Source organism: Acartia tonsa, chromosome 5 (genome assembly GCF_053477335.1).
Source record: "Acartia tonsa isolate MP-2025a chromosome 5, ASM5347733v1, whole genome shotgun sequence".
NCBI classification, from domain to species: domain Eukaryota; kingdom Metazoa; phylum Arthropoda; class Copepoda; order Calanoida; family Acartiidae; genus Acartia; species Acartia tonsa.
The window spans coordinates 52,475,118-52,492,599 of NC_137264.1; the positions used below are offsets into that span (position 1 = coordinate 52,475,118).

Sequence of the window (17,482 nt, forward strand, 5' to 3'; positions counted from 1 at the left end):
GGTCTGATTTTTGGAATACTGATTCATAAGACGATAAAGTACAATGTTATAAGCATCTCTATAATCAAGTACTAGTCTTAAACATTATCCTGTATTTAAGCAATTTTTCAACAAATTTACATACAATTTGGTTTCGACTGTTAAATATTAATATTATGAATAATCAGTTCTGACACTCTACAAGTGTTGATGTTCGTGTGAACCTACCTTTCCAGAGATTTGCTTTTATGGATGTTGTCATCCTTGTTTTTGTAAATAGACACGTTTACAAAAAAAATCTGTAATTTTTTTTCAGGGTATTGGGGAATACAATTATTTACTTATGTTCACAAAAATTCTTTACAATGTGACTTAATTTCATACAGAGAAACTGATCTAACCCAGTTCATTACCTCCTGGGGCAAAGCCCCTACAGATTAGGGGCGAAGCCGCTAGCGTAGTATGTACACTAATAGTGGTATACAAATTTTCTGTTGAAGAATTGAGTCAGTGAGAGAAGGAGTGAGTGAGGAGCTACACATCTCAAAAAAAACTCTCCTTCTACTTTTCCCCTACTTGAAATTTAATGTTCTAAAGAGCATTACAGACTAACGAACAAAGTGAGTTGTAGACTAATTTGTTGATATCTTTCATATGTTTATGCGCTGCTACTATATTTATAGCTGACTCATTTGCTAACAAAATATGTCCTTTCCTACTAAAATCTGTACAGAGTTTTGTCCCGGTCTGACAAAAATTGTCTCTATTTTTATGCTATACATGATTTTTCAGTATGGCTGAGAACCACTTTCTATGGAAACTATAAAAAACCATTTAACTTTCTTTTACACCCCCCCCCCCTCCCCCACCTCCCTCCAGCTGTGATACATAGAAACATTAATTGTGTATGTTTCTATACACTCTGTTCACATTACAAGGAAAATCGAAGAAAACTTTCTAAAATTACTACAACAAAATTCTGTTATTTTAACGATTTCAGTTGACTAAAATTAACTAAGCAATGCGTAGCTTTATGATAGTGAGACCAATATTTCATCAAGTATATAATATCCATGGTGATCAGACTGCTTTTCAGCAGCTTTTATTTGCAGAAAACCGCTGAACCAATATAGTTTAAAGCTTCTATTCAATTTTTGGGAAGGTTTTTGACTATTTTGGGAGAGACTAACACCTCCCTCTTCGAACCAAACTCAAGTGCTCCTAAAGGCCCCTATATACAGTAGTAAGTTTTTTGTCTGTAGCAAAGGATCTCGCTAATTTTACAGTGAAACTTTCCATAGGTCCTGAGATGGTTTTAGGCTATTTTATTTTTATTCCTTATAATGAAGTAACAGGATCTGAGGTTCTGAGATGGTGTCGGACTCAACATTTGTGATCTTCTTGATTATGGTGGCGGCCTCGCCTCTGGTATACTTGATTTCCCTCACTCGATTTTCTGGCGCTTTGTTCAGTGAAAAAATTCCCCCGCCTCTTATTTTTGATTTTTTTCAAAATTAAGTGAGGGGGGGGGGGTTAAGTGCTGTAGTCTTCACATGTAACGTAAGCAAGCACTAATTTTTTTCTATTTAAGATAAAAATGTTACTATTTTTGTTTCTAATGTTTTTATTTGGAGATATTTCTGGTTCAATAATCAATAACAAGTTACAAACTTCTTTAGGAACGGTATGTAGTTTTCTCGTATTCATTCGAATCCGGTGGATAGGAACCGGTTCTCTTCCATACGAAAAAACTATGTCTAGCATCGTAGTATATCCAGCTTTCTACGAATATAAAAATGTACAATCATAAGATTAAAACCAGTTTTTTTAGCCGGTGCCTTCGGCACTTCGGGGCTAAAAAAAACTAGTTTTAATCTCATAATTGTACATTCTATATCCGCGGAAAGCCGTTTATAATACGATGCGAGAAATAACTATTATCAGGACTCGGCAGCTGCGCATCATCCGCGTGCTGCCCTTCATACTAAAACTAAAATTTAGCTTGATGTCTAAACCTGTTCTTAAACAGACTCTTTATATTCACAAGGTTTAAATTCGAGTGTTATGCGCGGCTGCCGAGCCCTGAGTTTTATAAATTGAAGTTTTCTACATTTAGGAAAGGTTTTTTTGTTTAAATGTTTTTTTAATTATCCTATGAATGAAACATTACATGGCGATTTCTGTAAGTAAGTGTATGTTACAATTTAGAAAGTGTAAATTTAGCAACTTTTTTTGCTTTTGGTAGAGATTTTGTCTATAATATAGGGGGTAAATTATTTTCTCTGAGGAGGAGATTAGAGACCCTTCTGATAAATATTTTAAACCCTGCCATAGACTAATTCTAAACTTCTCTGAAAGTTTTGCAAGACGTCCTGACGTTTAAGAGATTTTACTGAACATACAATTACATACACAGAAAATAAACACTTTTTATGTATAGGATAATCAATAGCATGCATTGTTTCATAGTCGCTATGAACATAATTCTTCTTGTTGCAAGTAGCTACTCTATAATTCCCTTTGTCTGTCAGTTCATCCGTCAGTTTGTAATGCTATGGAGAAAATTCGATTTTCTTGGCTTCTAAACATAGACTGCTAATTGAATACCCCTTACCAATAGACATAGTATATCTAGATGGTCTAACTAATCCCTTTTTTGTCAAAAATAAAAAGGAAATTTTTTGAGATTGAAACTTATTTTATATACGAGATATGGCCGACGAAATTTGAGACAAATTTATTCAACATATCAAATATCATTTTTAGAAAGCTAATTTTATTTTAAAAATTTCATAACTAACTTATCATATGAAATCTCATATACTTCACATTAAACGATGGAAGACGTTTTTAAACTAATTAATTTACTCAGGAAAAGCTTAATCCTAAGATATGGGAAAAATTTTTTCTGACTTATATTGAGAATGAAATGAAAAAAATTATGCCCTTTCTTACCAAGATCTGTAAAATGTTTCAGAGTAACTCTGGAGTAACTATATTCCCTTAGCCAATGAGAGGCCGCTATAAATTTTACCATTGGTCAATAATGGCCTCTCATTGGCTATTTTTTTTGTTACGTCATAATCAGTCCGACACTTTTACTGTGTTAAATATATATGCTTATATGAAAAGGCTTTCAATTATTCATCTTATCCTTCTCTTGTTTTTTTCCCTTATTACCAAACATTTGTCTTAGAACCCACTTTGACCGTTTGTCCATCTTGATTTGTTACTTTACTAATTATGAATATTGTCATCCTTGTTATTTAATTAGCTAGTTTTTCCTCTGCTTGTTAGAAACATAATTTTATTTTATTTCAGGTTGATTTAAGTACAGCAGTGATGTCAGCCAGTAGAGTGGAAGAAGATCCCAAATGTAAAGATATGAAGTACAATATTACTACATTTAGGTAAGTTTCAAATTGAAAACAGTAAAATTGTCGAACTATGACGTCAGAAAAAATTAACAATTAACCAATGAGAGGCCGCTATATATTTTACCACAGTGAATACTGGTTTCTTATTGGTTAATTGTTAATTTTTTTCTGGCGTCATAGTTCGACGCTTTTACTGTTTTCCCATTATCTCTGAGTAGAGCTTATGCCACGTACAATGTTTTTTCAAATGGTCTTTGAAAACAGCCAGCACAGAGGCTTGGCTGAATTAGAGGCTTTCTACATTTTATATCTATTTTGCAAAGTTCTAATTCTGACATTTATTTTAAATAAACAGTTTCTTTAATTTTTTGAATCATTTACTTTACTTTGAAGTATACTAGAATAGAATTTAAAGATTTTGATTAATAAGAGTTAACATCTCTTGATTTTTATTTGGTACATAAGAGGGACTCTTGTGTATCATCATTGAGGATGTTCTTAAGTTTTGTGTATTAAATGTACATCAATTTATCTGCCATTTACTCATCCCTTTAGATCCCTGAGGTGGATTCTTAAAAAGAATTTGCCCCATTAATCGCTTAGTGGGAAAAATTGTTTTCGTGAAAAATCCACCAAAATCACATTAAAAATCTACAAAAATTAAACAAAATCATAGAAGGGTTATTAACATAAGATTTTATTTAATTTTTGTAGATTTTTTATGTGATTTTGGAGGATTTTTCATGAAAACAATTTTGCCCCACCAAGCGATTAGTGGGGCATTTTTTTTTTAAGAATCCACCTCTGGTGTCTTCCCAGTGTTATTTAATCCTTATTTAGGTTTTTAGAATCCATTGGAGATAATGAAGAAATAAACATCACTTTTGAACATAAATCTTTGATTCAAGAAGAACTAAAAGAATTATTTATGTAAGTTATGGTAAAGAATTGTCTTTGTCAAACTAAAATACTTTTTTTCTTCTTCTTTCCTTTTAACCCTTATACATTCCCTCGACCGTAGCTCAACACGTAGCGCATCCGCTAGTTGCCTAGGTAGACTTATTTTATTATAAGGGGGGTGGAGGAAGGGGGGGGGGAAGGTGACATGTTACAACACTACAAATAAATCTTGTTTGATTTTAGCTACTCTATAATTTGAAATGTCCGTCTGTTCGTATGTATGTCTGAAACGGAATTGGGGAAACGTGATTTTCTCGGCTCCTATAAAAGATAGACAGTTGATTTTTTTAGTGAAGATTCCCATTATATATGCCCATATAATATATACATTGTTTTGTCAATCTTTCTGATATTTGTAGTGCTAGATCGATTCCTAGATTTTTACGTTTTCGTGATTTTCTCAACCCGTTTTCAAGATAGAGGACTCAAATTCTCAGGGATTAATTATTTTTACATTCTACACATTTTCACCAAGTTTTGTTAAGATTTGTCTATAAATTGGGGTGCTAGATCAATTCCTAGATCTTTAGGTTTTTGTGATTTTCTCTATTCCTTTTCAGTATTGACAGCTGAAATTATAGGGATTGAATATGCCTATGTTCTACTTTTTTCCATCAAGTTTCACTAAGATTTGTTTATTAATTGGGGTGCGAGATCGATTCCTAGATTTCATGATTTTAAAGGTTGCATGATTTTTAAAGGTTTCTTGATTTCCCTATTTTATCAGGTTTAATGTTTATTGTATGACACTGCTCAATATTAAATTTTCCCCCGATATCCCTTTATAATTCTTGAGCTTCGCTACTTATGGATGTTCTTATCCTTGTTTTTATTAAGTTATCTGTTTCACCCAAAAGGTGCATATAATCCCCCCCCCCCACCAGAAAAAATATTATTTGTAATATCCATCTCCTCTGCTATAATATCTTTTTGGTATGTGTCATTGCCCACCAATACACCCCCCCCCCTTCTTTCCAAAAATATTGGCCATCTCTGGATGGAGATGTTTACATATGTTGTTTTATTCGATTGAGTTCAACTCAAGGACTAGAAACGATAGCATTATGGGAACCGGTTCTACCCTAAACCTTATTCTCTTTTAATTTTCGTCATGCGTCATGTTGGAAGGGTGAAGCAAATTTCAGATCCCAGATTTCGCGATTTGAAAAAAAACTCCTTAAATTATAGCGAATTTTATAATCTTGCAAGCATCGCTTTTATCTTATAGAGAAAAATAGTAAATGAAATAGCGAAAACTGAGATATGAAATTTTCGTCACCATTCCAATATGAAGAATGACCGCTACGAACTCAAGACGTGGCATTACTTTGTCTACTATCGTGTTGTTTCTGCAATTTGTTTTAGATATCGTTTTGGAATAGAATATGATATATGGTTGACTAAACGACCATTTCTAAACTGTTTTAAACAAGATGATTCTACAGTTATCAATTATATAAAGGTAATCCTTAAAATTAATACCTTACCCATTCCATACTTTTGTTATATTATACTAGCGGATTCGCCAATAGCGAATTTAATTTAAAAAAATAGAAAAAAAATTAAAAAATGGAGGTGCTCCCACTAATTTTTCGGAAAAAAAATCACGGGTATTTTTTTTTGGGTGGTTGGGGTGTCCCACCACCCCTAAGAAAATAGCCTAAAACCACAACAGGACCAGTAGGTATATTCCCTGAAGAGTAGAATCCAATCGGTTCAGTGGTTACAGAGATCTTAAGGGACAGACGGACGTACGGACAGACAGACATCGTTCTACTTTGTATTATAGAAATGAAGCCTAGATGACAATCTTATAAATATACCAAATTTAAATTATTTTTAGTTGTATGGACTATTATTTCTGATTAAGGATCAAGGGTAATAAATCTATAATTAATTTCTTGTATTCTTGTAGGATAAAATGCTAGAGGGTCCCAGTGGTGGGGAACTCAATCTCATGGATGCATTAGAAAGTAACATTGGTAATTAAAATATATTAAATATTTAAATATAATTGTATATTACTTGGATCTTACAACAGATTTTTATGTTCTTTAATAAATTGAAACTTGTAGCGCGCTAAGATAACAATTTTCCATTTATTTGACACAAAAAAATTTATATTTTGATATTTCTAATATAAAATTTACATAAAGATAAACATTTTCTGTAAAAAATTGCTCTTCTAGCTTCAAAAATAAGAAAATAACAGCCGTTTGAAATTTTTAATTAAAAAAGAACCTAAAAACAAAGGTTGTTAAATAAAAGGGTGAAGGAAGCGAAAATTGACTTTGACTCACTTTAGGTAAGCAATTCGTTATTTAACAGGGGACTTGCACAAAAAAATGTAGCCCTCTAGCTCTAATAGGAACTGAGATAAAAGGGGGGGGGGACGTTGAACGCCCCCCCCCCCCCCGACCGATTAAGGTAATTGATTCACCCTTTGACTATTTTCAGAAGGAGAGGTTGGTCAGCCATTAGATGTTGATAGAATTGTATTTGGAGGTAGGAAATTTTAGATTGGGAAGGAGGGGATATTGGGCTGTTTGGAAATATTATTGAATTTTTATTGGTTGGTTCATTAAGTTGATTGCCCAATTGTTTTAACCACTAATTATACTCCTCTACAGAAGGGGTTATTTTTGTGTCATAAACACTAATTGACACATTCAGATGAACCATCATTTTAAATATTATTGATACATAGGTAATCTAACTTTGATAATAACTTTAATTAGGATTTACCTGACAAATTCTCTAATGAAACATACCTGCGACCGTACATTAACACGTAGTGCATCCATTTGTCGTCAGGATGGTGAAGAGTAAAAGTCTCAGCTTAACACTGTGTCATAACTTAAGATATTAATGATTACTCCTACTGCTGCTATGTCAGATGAGCGACATTAATAGTCAGAATAGGGGAATACCCTGGCCAAAAACAGACACAACTTATTACCATGATTTGGCTCCCCTTAGTTATCCAGGGTTGTTGGACCTGAAATTAAAGTACCATTGAGGTTATTGATAGGTAACTCAATGAATTATGTTGGCTATAAAGCATTTGATAAACAAAAATCTGATTATTTATACGATATTAACATAACAGCTAATTGTTTTTGCATGGTAACATTTTAGATCCAATCAAAATGCATATCTTTTCAATAATTTAAAGGTGAATTGAAGAACGGATTTTTCTTGGAGGCAGGCACCTATGATGGAGAATTTAATTCAGACTCCCTTTACTTTGAAGCCAATCATAATTGGTCAGGTCTTTTAGGTAAAGAGTTATTTAATGTAAAAAACAATCTTATTTCAATATTTAGTTCACAAATACTTTAAAATTTAATCTTTGGTTAAAGTGAAATTAAGATTCACTTTACTTTATTTTGTCTTAAGCAACACTTTAAGTTAAAGAGTAACTTAAATATGCTGCAGATTTAGTAATGAAAGAAATGTCCATTCGATTTTATACCTTGCATGTATTTTTTAAGCTTTTAGATTTTTTGTGTCTGTCAGGAATTTAAAATGGCGATTCCTAGGACAATTAAGCACCATGTAATAATTGAAGCATCTCTATAGAGACTAAATAAGTTAGCATGTTAATAAAAATGCTAAAAACATAAATATTCACAAAATTGTATCCTGTTTTCTAAAATATATGACAAAGCCTAATTTGCACCACTTTTGATTCCTTTGACGCCATGAAAATTAGAGATTTTCTTTCCCACTTCTCTCATCTCCCACATTTTTATGACGTCACAGGAATCAAAAGTGGTTCAAAAGTGGTGCAGATTGGGCTTCGTCAAATATATAGGTTTGTCAACGGTTTGTTTGTTCGCCTGATTTGTTGAGAGCTTACCTTTATAAATGTTGTCATCCTTATTTAGTTGAGCCTATGCCAGAGTGGTATGAACTTATTAAATACAGAAATAGAAATGCCAGCACCATCAAGACTTGTTTAGCTGTTCACGGACAACCTCATGTAAGATTCGTTTAAACTCGCAAAGTGGGTTCTGTAAAGCTTAGAATCCCCCACACTGTTTGTCTGTTTGTGTTTCACATTTAACGATATTGTAGTTTATGTTTTAGAGTGCTATTAGAGTGCTTTTAGAATATGTTACTGTAATAACCCCATTTTTAGTACTGAAGCTACTCTATAATTCGAAATGTCCGTCTCTATGTCCGTCGTAGACAAAGTGGGAGAAATGTGATTTTCTCGGCTCCTATTCAAGATAGACAGCTGAAATTTTTAGGAAAGATTCCTATGACATATTCCCATCTAATCTATACATTGTTTTGTCCATCTGTCTGTTATTTGGTGTGCTAGATCGATTCCTAGATTTTTAAGGTTTAGTGATTTTCTTAATTCCTATTCAAGATAGAGGGCTGAAATTTTCAGGAATTAGGTAATTGATTTTACATTCTACATATGTTCACAAATTTTTATCAAGATTTGTTTATTAATTGGGGTGCTAGATCGATTCCTAGATTTTAAGGTTTTCAGGATTTTTTTGATTCCTATTCAGGATTGATGGCTGAAAATCAAGGAATGAATATACCCATATTTTACATATTTACATCAAGTTTCCTTAAGATTTGTCAATTATTTGGGGTGCTAGATCGTTTCCTAGATTTTTGGTTTTTCGTGATTTTAAAGGTTGCATGATTTTTAAGTTTTTGTTATTTCCCTACTTTATCAAGTTTAATGTTTATTGTATGACATTGCTCTATAGTAAATTGATATCCATTCATAATTTTTGAGCTTCACTTCTAATGGATGTTGTCATCCTTGTTATATTTTTAGTCGCCAAGTTGTATTCTTAGTGATTTTGTGCTGGCTGATAAATTGATATACTTAAAATATCTTACATTTCTTTGGGCCAATTTTTAAATAAATACTTTGAGGTTCACATCAAAATTAAATTTCCAGGCTCTGTGGATTTAAATTTTGTTCTCTTACCTATATTTGATTACATCTTTGCCTGAACTATGGGGCAAAAAATATTAATTCCTAAACAAAAAACTGGATAGGAATATCATTCTCATTTAAACAAAAACTCATTTTTATGCTTAAATGTTGTTTAATTTTGGTTATTAATTTTCATTTATTTCTCCGAAGTAGTCATTTTTTCCCCGAGGTAATTATGCTTTATTTTAGTAATTAATAAAAATTCAAAAATCTTCAAAAAAAAATCAAAATTCTTCTAAAGATATTTTCTCAGATTTTCATATAAATATGACTGTGTAGACATGAGAACTTCAGTCTTGCAAGGCTTGTGGTGCAGAACTGAGATTCTGTTCACCGGTTGCCATGCTCGGGGAAAAAAATGACTACCTCGGGGATAAAAATGATCCCAGGGAAAAAAATGTTATCGCAGGGAAAAAAATGACTACCTCGAGGAAATAAATGACTACCTCAGGGAGAAAAAAAGAATATTTTCATCCACTATTTAAGGGGTCCTTTATGTAAGAATGATCATTTTCAGTCTTGTCTTTACTGTCTTTCATGGCACTGTAATGTTTGGTCCACAAATATGGATAGCATACTGAGTGTTGAGACATATCATGTAGCTTCTTAAAAATCAGTTAAGCAGATAGCGAGATCTTAACTGACAAAGAAAAACTATGTATGAGAGGAGAGTTATATACATTTTCTTTTTTAGTATGCAACTTTTGATTTTTTGGCTGCTCTTCGAACTGGAAACCAAAGGTAAAATATTTTCTCGTATTCATTCGAATCCGGTGGACAGGAACCGGTTCTCAGCAATACGAAAAAACTATGTCTAGCATCGAATTATATCCAGTTTTCTACGAATATAGAAATGTACAATCATAAGATTAAAACCAGTTTTTTTAGCCGGTGCCTCCGGCACCTCGGGGCTAAAAAAACTAGTTTTAATCTTATAATTGTACATTCTATATCCGCGGAAAGCCGTTTATAATACGATGCGAGAAATAACTATTCTCGTATTCATTCGAATCCGGTGGACAGGAACCGGTTCTCATCAATACGAAAAAACTATGTCTAGCATCGTATTATATCCAGCTTTCTCGGATGGCGCCTCGGCACCTCGGGGCTAAAAAAACTGGTTTTAATCTCATTATTGTACTTTCTATATCCGCGGAAAGCCGTTTATAAGACAATGCAAGAAATAACTATTCTTTTTGTTTTGACCTGTTCTAAAAACAGATATATAGAATAGATGTAAACAGACAATTAGCTCCCTTCATTTTTCAAAGAACTCTTTCGTCTGCTTCTAAAATATTTTCTGCTACATGGCTGTGTTTATATAAGCAACACCATTGGTTGATTTTCAATTACCCAATAGGAAAGTTGCACAATACGGTTGCGATGGGGATATACAGTTATTTAACTCTTTCTCCCTCTAGTGTTTTACTCTAATGTTCTAAGAACACTAAAAAGATGAGGTGAATGGTATGGTGGTGACCCTAACACATGCCGGTATTTGTATGAATATTAATATTTTGTATACATCACAGTATACAAAGCTATTTTGTAATTTACTTTGTCTGTCCACCATCCGTTAGTCTGTTAATCCGTCCATAACGTGGAGGAAATGGGATTAACTCAGCTACTAATAACACTAGAGCTTTGATGATTCAAGTCAATGCTTCATTCATTATGGAGCATAAAACATCCATGTGGGTCGTACTGCTTTGATGCAGCTAATTTTTTATTTCCAAGTGATATTCACATTTGTGGATGTTGTCATCCATGTTTTTTTTTCAGGGAGTCTATGCAAGGAATATCTACTGAGAAACGAGACGAATATCAAGAAGAGGTATGGGCACTTTGTCTAGGGGGCATTTTAAACATTTTTCATGGGGCACTTTGTTTTAGATAAGGGGGGGGGGGGGAGAAATTGATCATCTATAAAAAAAATATTCATTAGAGCTTTTTTTAAGGGGGAGAGGTTTAAATTTTTAAAAAATATTCGAAGGGGCAATTGGGGTAACATACATCAATATATTATCTCTTGATTTATCCCTTATGATTTCTGAATATTTAAACTATTCATTCTTTATAAATAGGTGTTGGATGTTATATATGTTTAACATACAATAATATTCCCTCATAACTATCCTAAGCGTTTTTTGTCTGTCCCGAAGGATCTCGCTAACCGCTTAACCGATATTGTTCTTCTTTACAGTGAAGTTTCTTATAGGTCCTGGGAAAGGTTTTAAACTATTTTTGGGGAGGGTGTCTTCCCTACCCCTCCCAAAAAAATTTTTTTTTTACTCTTTTGAAACTCAAATTTAAAATGAGATGAGGTTGATTTTCCCCCCTTCCCCTATAGGCTTCTAAGGGGGCGTAGCCGCTAGTATATAATTGTTGTAGATGCAATGTATGCCATTATATTCAATACTCGAAGCCATGGGTAATCCAACAGTGAATTATTTCAGGTAGAAATTTATAAAATGAAAAGTTTAATAGAATCACGTACAATGGTGAAAATAGATTTGTGTGCGAAGCACCAGAAACACTTTTACACCTAGATCCAAGAAGGAATAGTAACACTCTCAAAAACTATTTTAAACACATCTCTGATTTGAACACAGTAATAGTGTCTGAAAAATTAGCCAATGAGAGGCCACTATAAATTTTACCATTGGTCAATAACGGCCTCTCATTGGCTAATTTTTTTTTGTTACGTCATAATCAGTCAGACACTATTACTGTGTTCCTCTGATTTAGTTCTTATATAAAAGCTGAGCTGATTATTAGATATTAGAGTATTGGATAGTTCTATATAAATCGTCTACAATTTTTTTTGTTTAATTTACGGGTTCATTCACTTTGCCCTTTGCAGCTACCAAAAAAATATATATCCTGTAATTTTTATCATTTTTAAAAGCGAAGCTTTTCTATAATTATTAAAAGCGAAGTTTTTCTATAATTAGGGTCAGTCAGTCCGTCCGTCCGTCAGTCCGTAACGGATAGCTTTTTTTTTTGTTAACTTAGGCATGTTAGAATTGTCCTATCGATTTAAAACTTTGCATGGTGATTTCTATAGTAGTTAAGTACGATTTAGAAAGCGTAGCAACTTTATAATCGTTACCAGAATGTCCGTACGTCCATTTTAAACATGTTGTTTTTTTTACTTTTTTAACAATAATTTTTTATGTGATAAAATAATCCGATTGATCTGATTTTTGGATTTCTGATTCTTATTACAATATTACAATAAGGTACAATATTTTGAGCGAAGCATCTCTATAATCAAGTCCTAAAAATGTCCTTAAAAAGAATTCTGTATTTAAGAAGTTTTGCAACACGTATAATTATGTCAAAACTTATATATTCATATTTTGTATATTCAGTTCTAACACTCTTCAAGAGTTAATGTTCGTCTGTCATACCATTTCAGAGCTTCGCTTTTATGGATGTTGTCATCCTTGTTTAAACATGTTGAAAATGAAATGGTATGAAAAAGAATAAGAAAGTTGAGTACTTATGGAGTTAGAGGTGGGGTTGGGCAGTATATTGAAAATGGCTTGATATCCGGCAAATTATCGGATATCCGGCCGAATGACAGGATATCCGGCATCAGGAATCATTCGGATATCTGGTATCCGGATAGTTTCAATATTCGGTATTCGACCGGGTATTGAAAATGGCCAAACCGGATATCCAGCCCAAGCCTAGTTAGAGGTAGTGTGTTGAGGGGTAGTGTATAGTTTGTTTGTTTATTCATTTAAGTAAGATTAGGTAAGTTTATATTAACTACTGAGTAGCTCCACTTGGTTAGGGTACTGCAGTCATAAAGCTTTTCTATAATTATGGTCGGTCAGTCCGTCCGTCCGTAACGGATAGGTCTTTTCGTTAATATAGGCATGTTAAAATTATCCTATCGATTTCAAACTTTGCCTGATGATTCCTATAGGAGTTAGATACAAGTTAGAAAGCGAAGCAACTCTATAATCGTTACCAGAAAGTCCGTACGTCCATTTTAAACATGTTGCTTTTTAACTTTTTAGACATCAAATTTTTATGTGATAAAATTATCCGATTGGTCTGATTTTTTAAATACTGATTCTTAGGACAACAAAGTACATTGTTATAAGCGAAGCATCTATATAATCAAGTCCTAAAAATGCAAGTATGTCCTTAAACAATATCCTGTATTTAAACAGTTTTTCAACATATTTACTTAAAATTTTGTTTCGTTCGACTTTTATACATTTATATTCTAATTATTCAGTTCTGACACTATACAAGTGTTAATGTTCGTTTCAAATTCAGAGCTTTGCTTTTTAAGGATATTGTCATTCTTGTTAAAAAAAATATAGAGGGTTTTAGTGCACCTTTTTTTTAGTTTGGATGTGGAAGGAGCAGAATTTGCTATTTTACAAACAATACCTTGGGATAAGGTTGATATTCAGGTAGGTTCACAAAATTTTAACTATGATTTCAGATGTATGACCTTGTAAATAGAGGTTTAGGTTGGAAAGAGTTCACTATTAAAATATCGATGTAAAAGGAAAAAGAAGAGAGTGCAACAGCCATTGATATCATTTTGTCGGTTCTAGTCTTGAGACGGACTTGTGTTTGGCCTTTATGACATGTTGGTCATAAAGATGGTCTATCCTCTGAGATATTTATCTTTGGGACAGTCTAGCGTTGGAGAAATAGTAGTTTCTTCACCACGGTTGCCGTGTTTGTGTTTTAGTTTAGCCCTAAAAAAAATATGTCATTTTTTGGGTAGGTCTTGAGCCGATTTTTGGCTATTTTTGGCAGGTGATATTTATAAAGTGATATTCTTATTTTGGGTTTAGAATTAGGCAAAAATCGAAAAACTGGAAAATGGATTGTTTGACTTTTTAAAGTATCGAACTCACCGCGAGTGTACACTAATTGGCTAATGAAACCTCATGTGGGACTCAATTGATCTCTTCTCTTACTACCACATGTGTAACATCAAGCTTAAGTGATTCCAGGGTCAAGGGAATGATATTCTGACAAACAACTCTAAAGACGTCACCGAAACTGTCCCAATTTTGTATAACTTTTGCGGAACAAGTTCCAATTACGTCATATTTTTCTTTCCCGAAAAAGAGAAGGGGGAAAGAAAAAAAAGGGAAGGGGGAAGAAAAAAGAGATGGGAGGAAAGGGGGTTTTCCCCATCTCTTTTGAAGAGATTTTCTTCCCCCCCTCCCTTTTTCGGGAAAGAAAAATATGACGTAATTGGAACTTGTTCCGCAAAAGTTATACAAAATTGGGACAGTTTCGTTGACGTCAACTCTAAAGGAAAAAAAACCCTCTTCCACTTTTCCTCTTCTTCTTTCCCACCCCTCTTCAATTACATGACAAAAACAAAATATACCACCAGATACTTCATATACAAGGTTTTGTGATTTTTTGTAGAGTTGTTGGTTAGAATAGCTACCCCTGAAGTGAATCATATATTGAATTATTTTAGTAGCAATTTCAATATCAATCAAAGGCCAAAATCTAAGAAACTAGTTCAAAGTTTACATGTAGTCATGTAAAAAAAATGAGCACCAATTAAAATATAGATATTATGTTGTAGGTTATGAGTATTGAGACACATCTACTTGGAGATCTTTTCCCAGGAATTAGGTTCATTTATATTTTTGATATCTCAGCTACTTTATTAATGGTTAATTATCGAGTACGTCTTACAATCATACCACGTACCATCTATCTATTAATATCAAAAAGTATAAAAATCCATGAGAAAGGTTATGTGAATTCCCCCGCCTTCATATATTTGAATATATATTTTTAATGTTAACAAATGTTCTTTGAATCTCCTTTATGTATTCCCATCCTTATTTTGTTTATGCTTTGATACTTTTGGATGTTGTCATCCCTGTTTTGTCTAAAATGAAAAGGGAGAAACCTCAACCAATGAGTATTTTTTTAGGGAACAGTTGATAGAGTACCTGGATTATGTAGGCTACAGGCATATTCCATGGGGGCATACAGCTACTAGTAAACTCAGGTGGGTAGATTGTTACATAGACAGATATATGAATTTAAATCCTTTCATAAAAGTAACAGAATGCCTTTCAGTCTTTGTTTGTGTGTCTATATTGTTCTTCTTTACAATGTAGCTTCTAGTAGGGTGAGGATACCACAACCCTCCAAATATAAATCGTCAATAGAAAAGTGACCAATTAAAAACTTTTTAAAACTAAAATTTAAAATTAGCGGGGATCGCTTACTCTCCTACCTCAAGTGCCCCTAGAGGCTTCTAAATTATAATGGAGTATCCGCTAGTAATAGATAACTAGAGAATTTGACAGAAAGACATAGGGATAGTTAGATAGACAGTTGTACATAAACTCTCAAACAATTAGAATTGAGAAGGCTTGAATAAAGCGAAATATATTTTCTACAAAGAAGTTTGTTCTTCATGTGTAGTTAGCTCTAGCCGCGCGTTTTTTGAGACAGAAAGAAAGATTGAAGGGTTGATAGATAAACAGAAGATGCTGCGCAAAATGGTACAAAAAAATTGACGTCATATGATAAAATAACCAATGAGAGGCGAGTATATATTTTACCATTGGTCAATTACAATGTATACTGGCCTCTCATTGGACAACTTTATAGTATGACGTCATTTTTTTGTACCATTTTGCGCAGCATTTAAACAGAAAAATAGCTAAAAGAAAATATGATAAAAATTAATTGACATAAAAGTATAGAACACCCTTTCTCATTCCCCCCCTCCCCCCCCCCCTTATATATATCGTACCCTTATTTTGATTTATAATAGGGGGAGGTTCTGTGTTAGCAAGGCAACCATTCAATTTTGATGTTAAAATTTGTTGTTTTGTTTTAGAACTGTTGCTGAAGATCCCGACTCCAGCACACGAGATGATCTGTTTGTCCGCAAGGATATCCCTTTAAAGATGACCCAGCAAGAGAAGGAAGCATTGGATAGGAAAGAAAACCGGATTTGGCCTGATAAAAATAATATCCCATTTTTGAGAAAAGCATTTGATGGTTTGAATAAAAGATATCATGATAGTATAAAAAAGAATGAAAAAATACATAGTGAACTTTAACAGATATTTATTACTGCCAGGGACGGCTATTCTATAACTTTGTAAACTATATGCTCTTTTTGCAGTAGAAAATGCTTATTTTGTTTAAATTCTATGTTTTCAAGTCTAAGTTTCTTTCGGTTTCAAATTTCTTATTTTTTCACATTTTTTTCTTTTAAATACATTTAATATCCACCTAATATGATTTTATATATTTTAAATATATTTTTTCCAGTGATTTTATGGTAACCATACATATAAAAACTTACTACACATAAACTTGCATATTTTTAGTATATTCAATGATTTTTCCATGAAAAAGAAAGATAATTCTAAACTGATTACTTGGGGTTGTGAATGAGCTGTTTTTGTATCTTAGGTCAAAAACTAACAGACTTTATACATATAATATGAAAGACTATGTGATTTTCTGAGTTTCTTTGATTTCTAACTTTATTTTGTTGTTTTTCCATTTATGTTATTTTGTTCTTTGTAAAAACTATATTGCGCTTTTAAATCTTTATATTATGGATAAGGGATGGGAAACGTAGGAAAATATTATTTCAGGCCTATTTCAAGCCGAGGCCTAATAAACCAGTTTTGGGATGGCGCAGTGGTTCGTCCTAAACGCTAATGAAAAAGCTGTGTGTGTGTGTGTAGATAAAGTATAGAATCAAATTCAGGTAGCTAGTTTAAAGTAAAAAACATAACTTTTTATAAACCTATATATTAATGACTTTTGTTAAATTAAGTTTTTTCTCTCCCAAAATTTTTTTATCTTTTACTTTGGTAATTTGAACTGTGAGAAAGCTATCGTTGGGTTTCCCTCAGACAGATTTTAGTTTGTATTATTTGCATTTTTATTAATGAGTAAATATTTTATTTGAAAATTTCATTGCTAATTAAAATTCAAAATAAATAAATAAATATGCACTTGGGTAACATTCTATCAAGTTCTTTGGATACTATAATGTAATGATATATCTGTACTGTGTTGTATTGTACAAAAATTAGGGTTAAGGTGTTGTATCAATTCCGTATTAAATTTTTAAAATTCAAAATACAACATCAAATTTATAAACTATCAAATGAAAATTCGTAGCTACCTTCTTTCCAAAAAAATAATC

The 17,482-nt window shown here is 32.7% G+C and overlaps 1 protein-coding gene across 1 annotated transcript; it reads left to right on the forward strand.

Annotated features, from left to right (window-relative positions):
• The first annotated feature begins 1,565 nt into the window (after positions 1–1,565).
• LOC145320383 (uncharacterized) lies at positions 1,566–16,488 on the forward strand. The gene is made up of 15 exons (XM_080162792.1): positions 1,566–1,663; positions 3,301–3,389; positions 4,197–4,286; positions 5,682–5,778; positions 6,232–6,298; positions 6,774–6,821; positions 7,492–7,596; positions 8,207–8,301; positions 9,983–10,029; positions 11,071–11,122; positions 11,680–11,744; positions 13,658–13,724; positions 14,873–14,922; positions 15,230–15,307; positions 16,151–16,488. The coding sequence occupies exons 1-15, from the start codon at positions 1,577–1,579 to the stop codon at positions 16,374–16,376; spliced, it is 1,263 nt and encodes a 420-aa protein (XP_080018918.1). The 5' UTR covers positions 1,566–1,576; the 3' UTR covers positions 16,377–16,488.
• Positions 16,489–17,482: the final 994 nt, after the last annotated feature.

Excerpts from the sequence above, each read along its gene's own strand:
- LOC145320383 (XM_080162792.1), top strand. The coding sequence starts at position 1,577 with ATGTTACTATTTTTGTTTCTAATGTTTTTATTTGGAGATATTTCTGGT. Across the intron at positions 1,664-3,300 it reads TACAAACTTCTTTAGGAACG|GTTGATTTAAGTACAGCAGT; the intron begins GTATGTAGTTTT and ends ATTTTATTTCAG. Across the intron at positions 11,745-13,657 it reads CCAACAGTGAATTATTTCAG|TTTGGATGTGGAAGGAGCAG; the intron begins GTAGAAATTTAT and ends CCTTTTTTTTAG.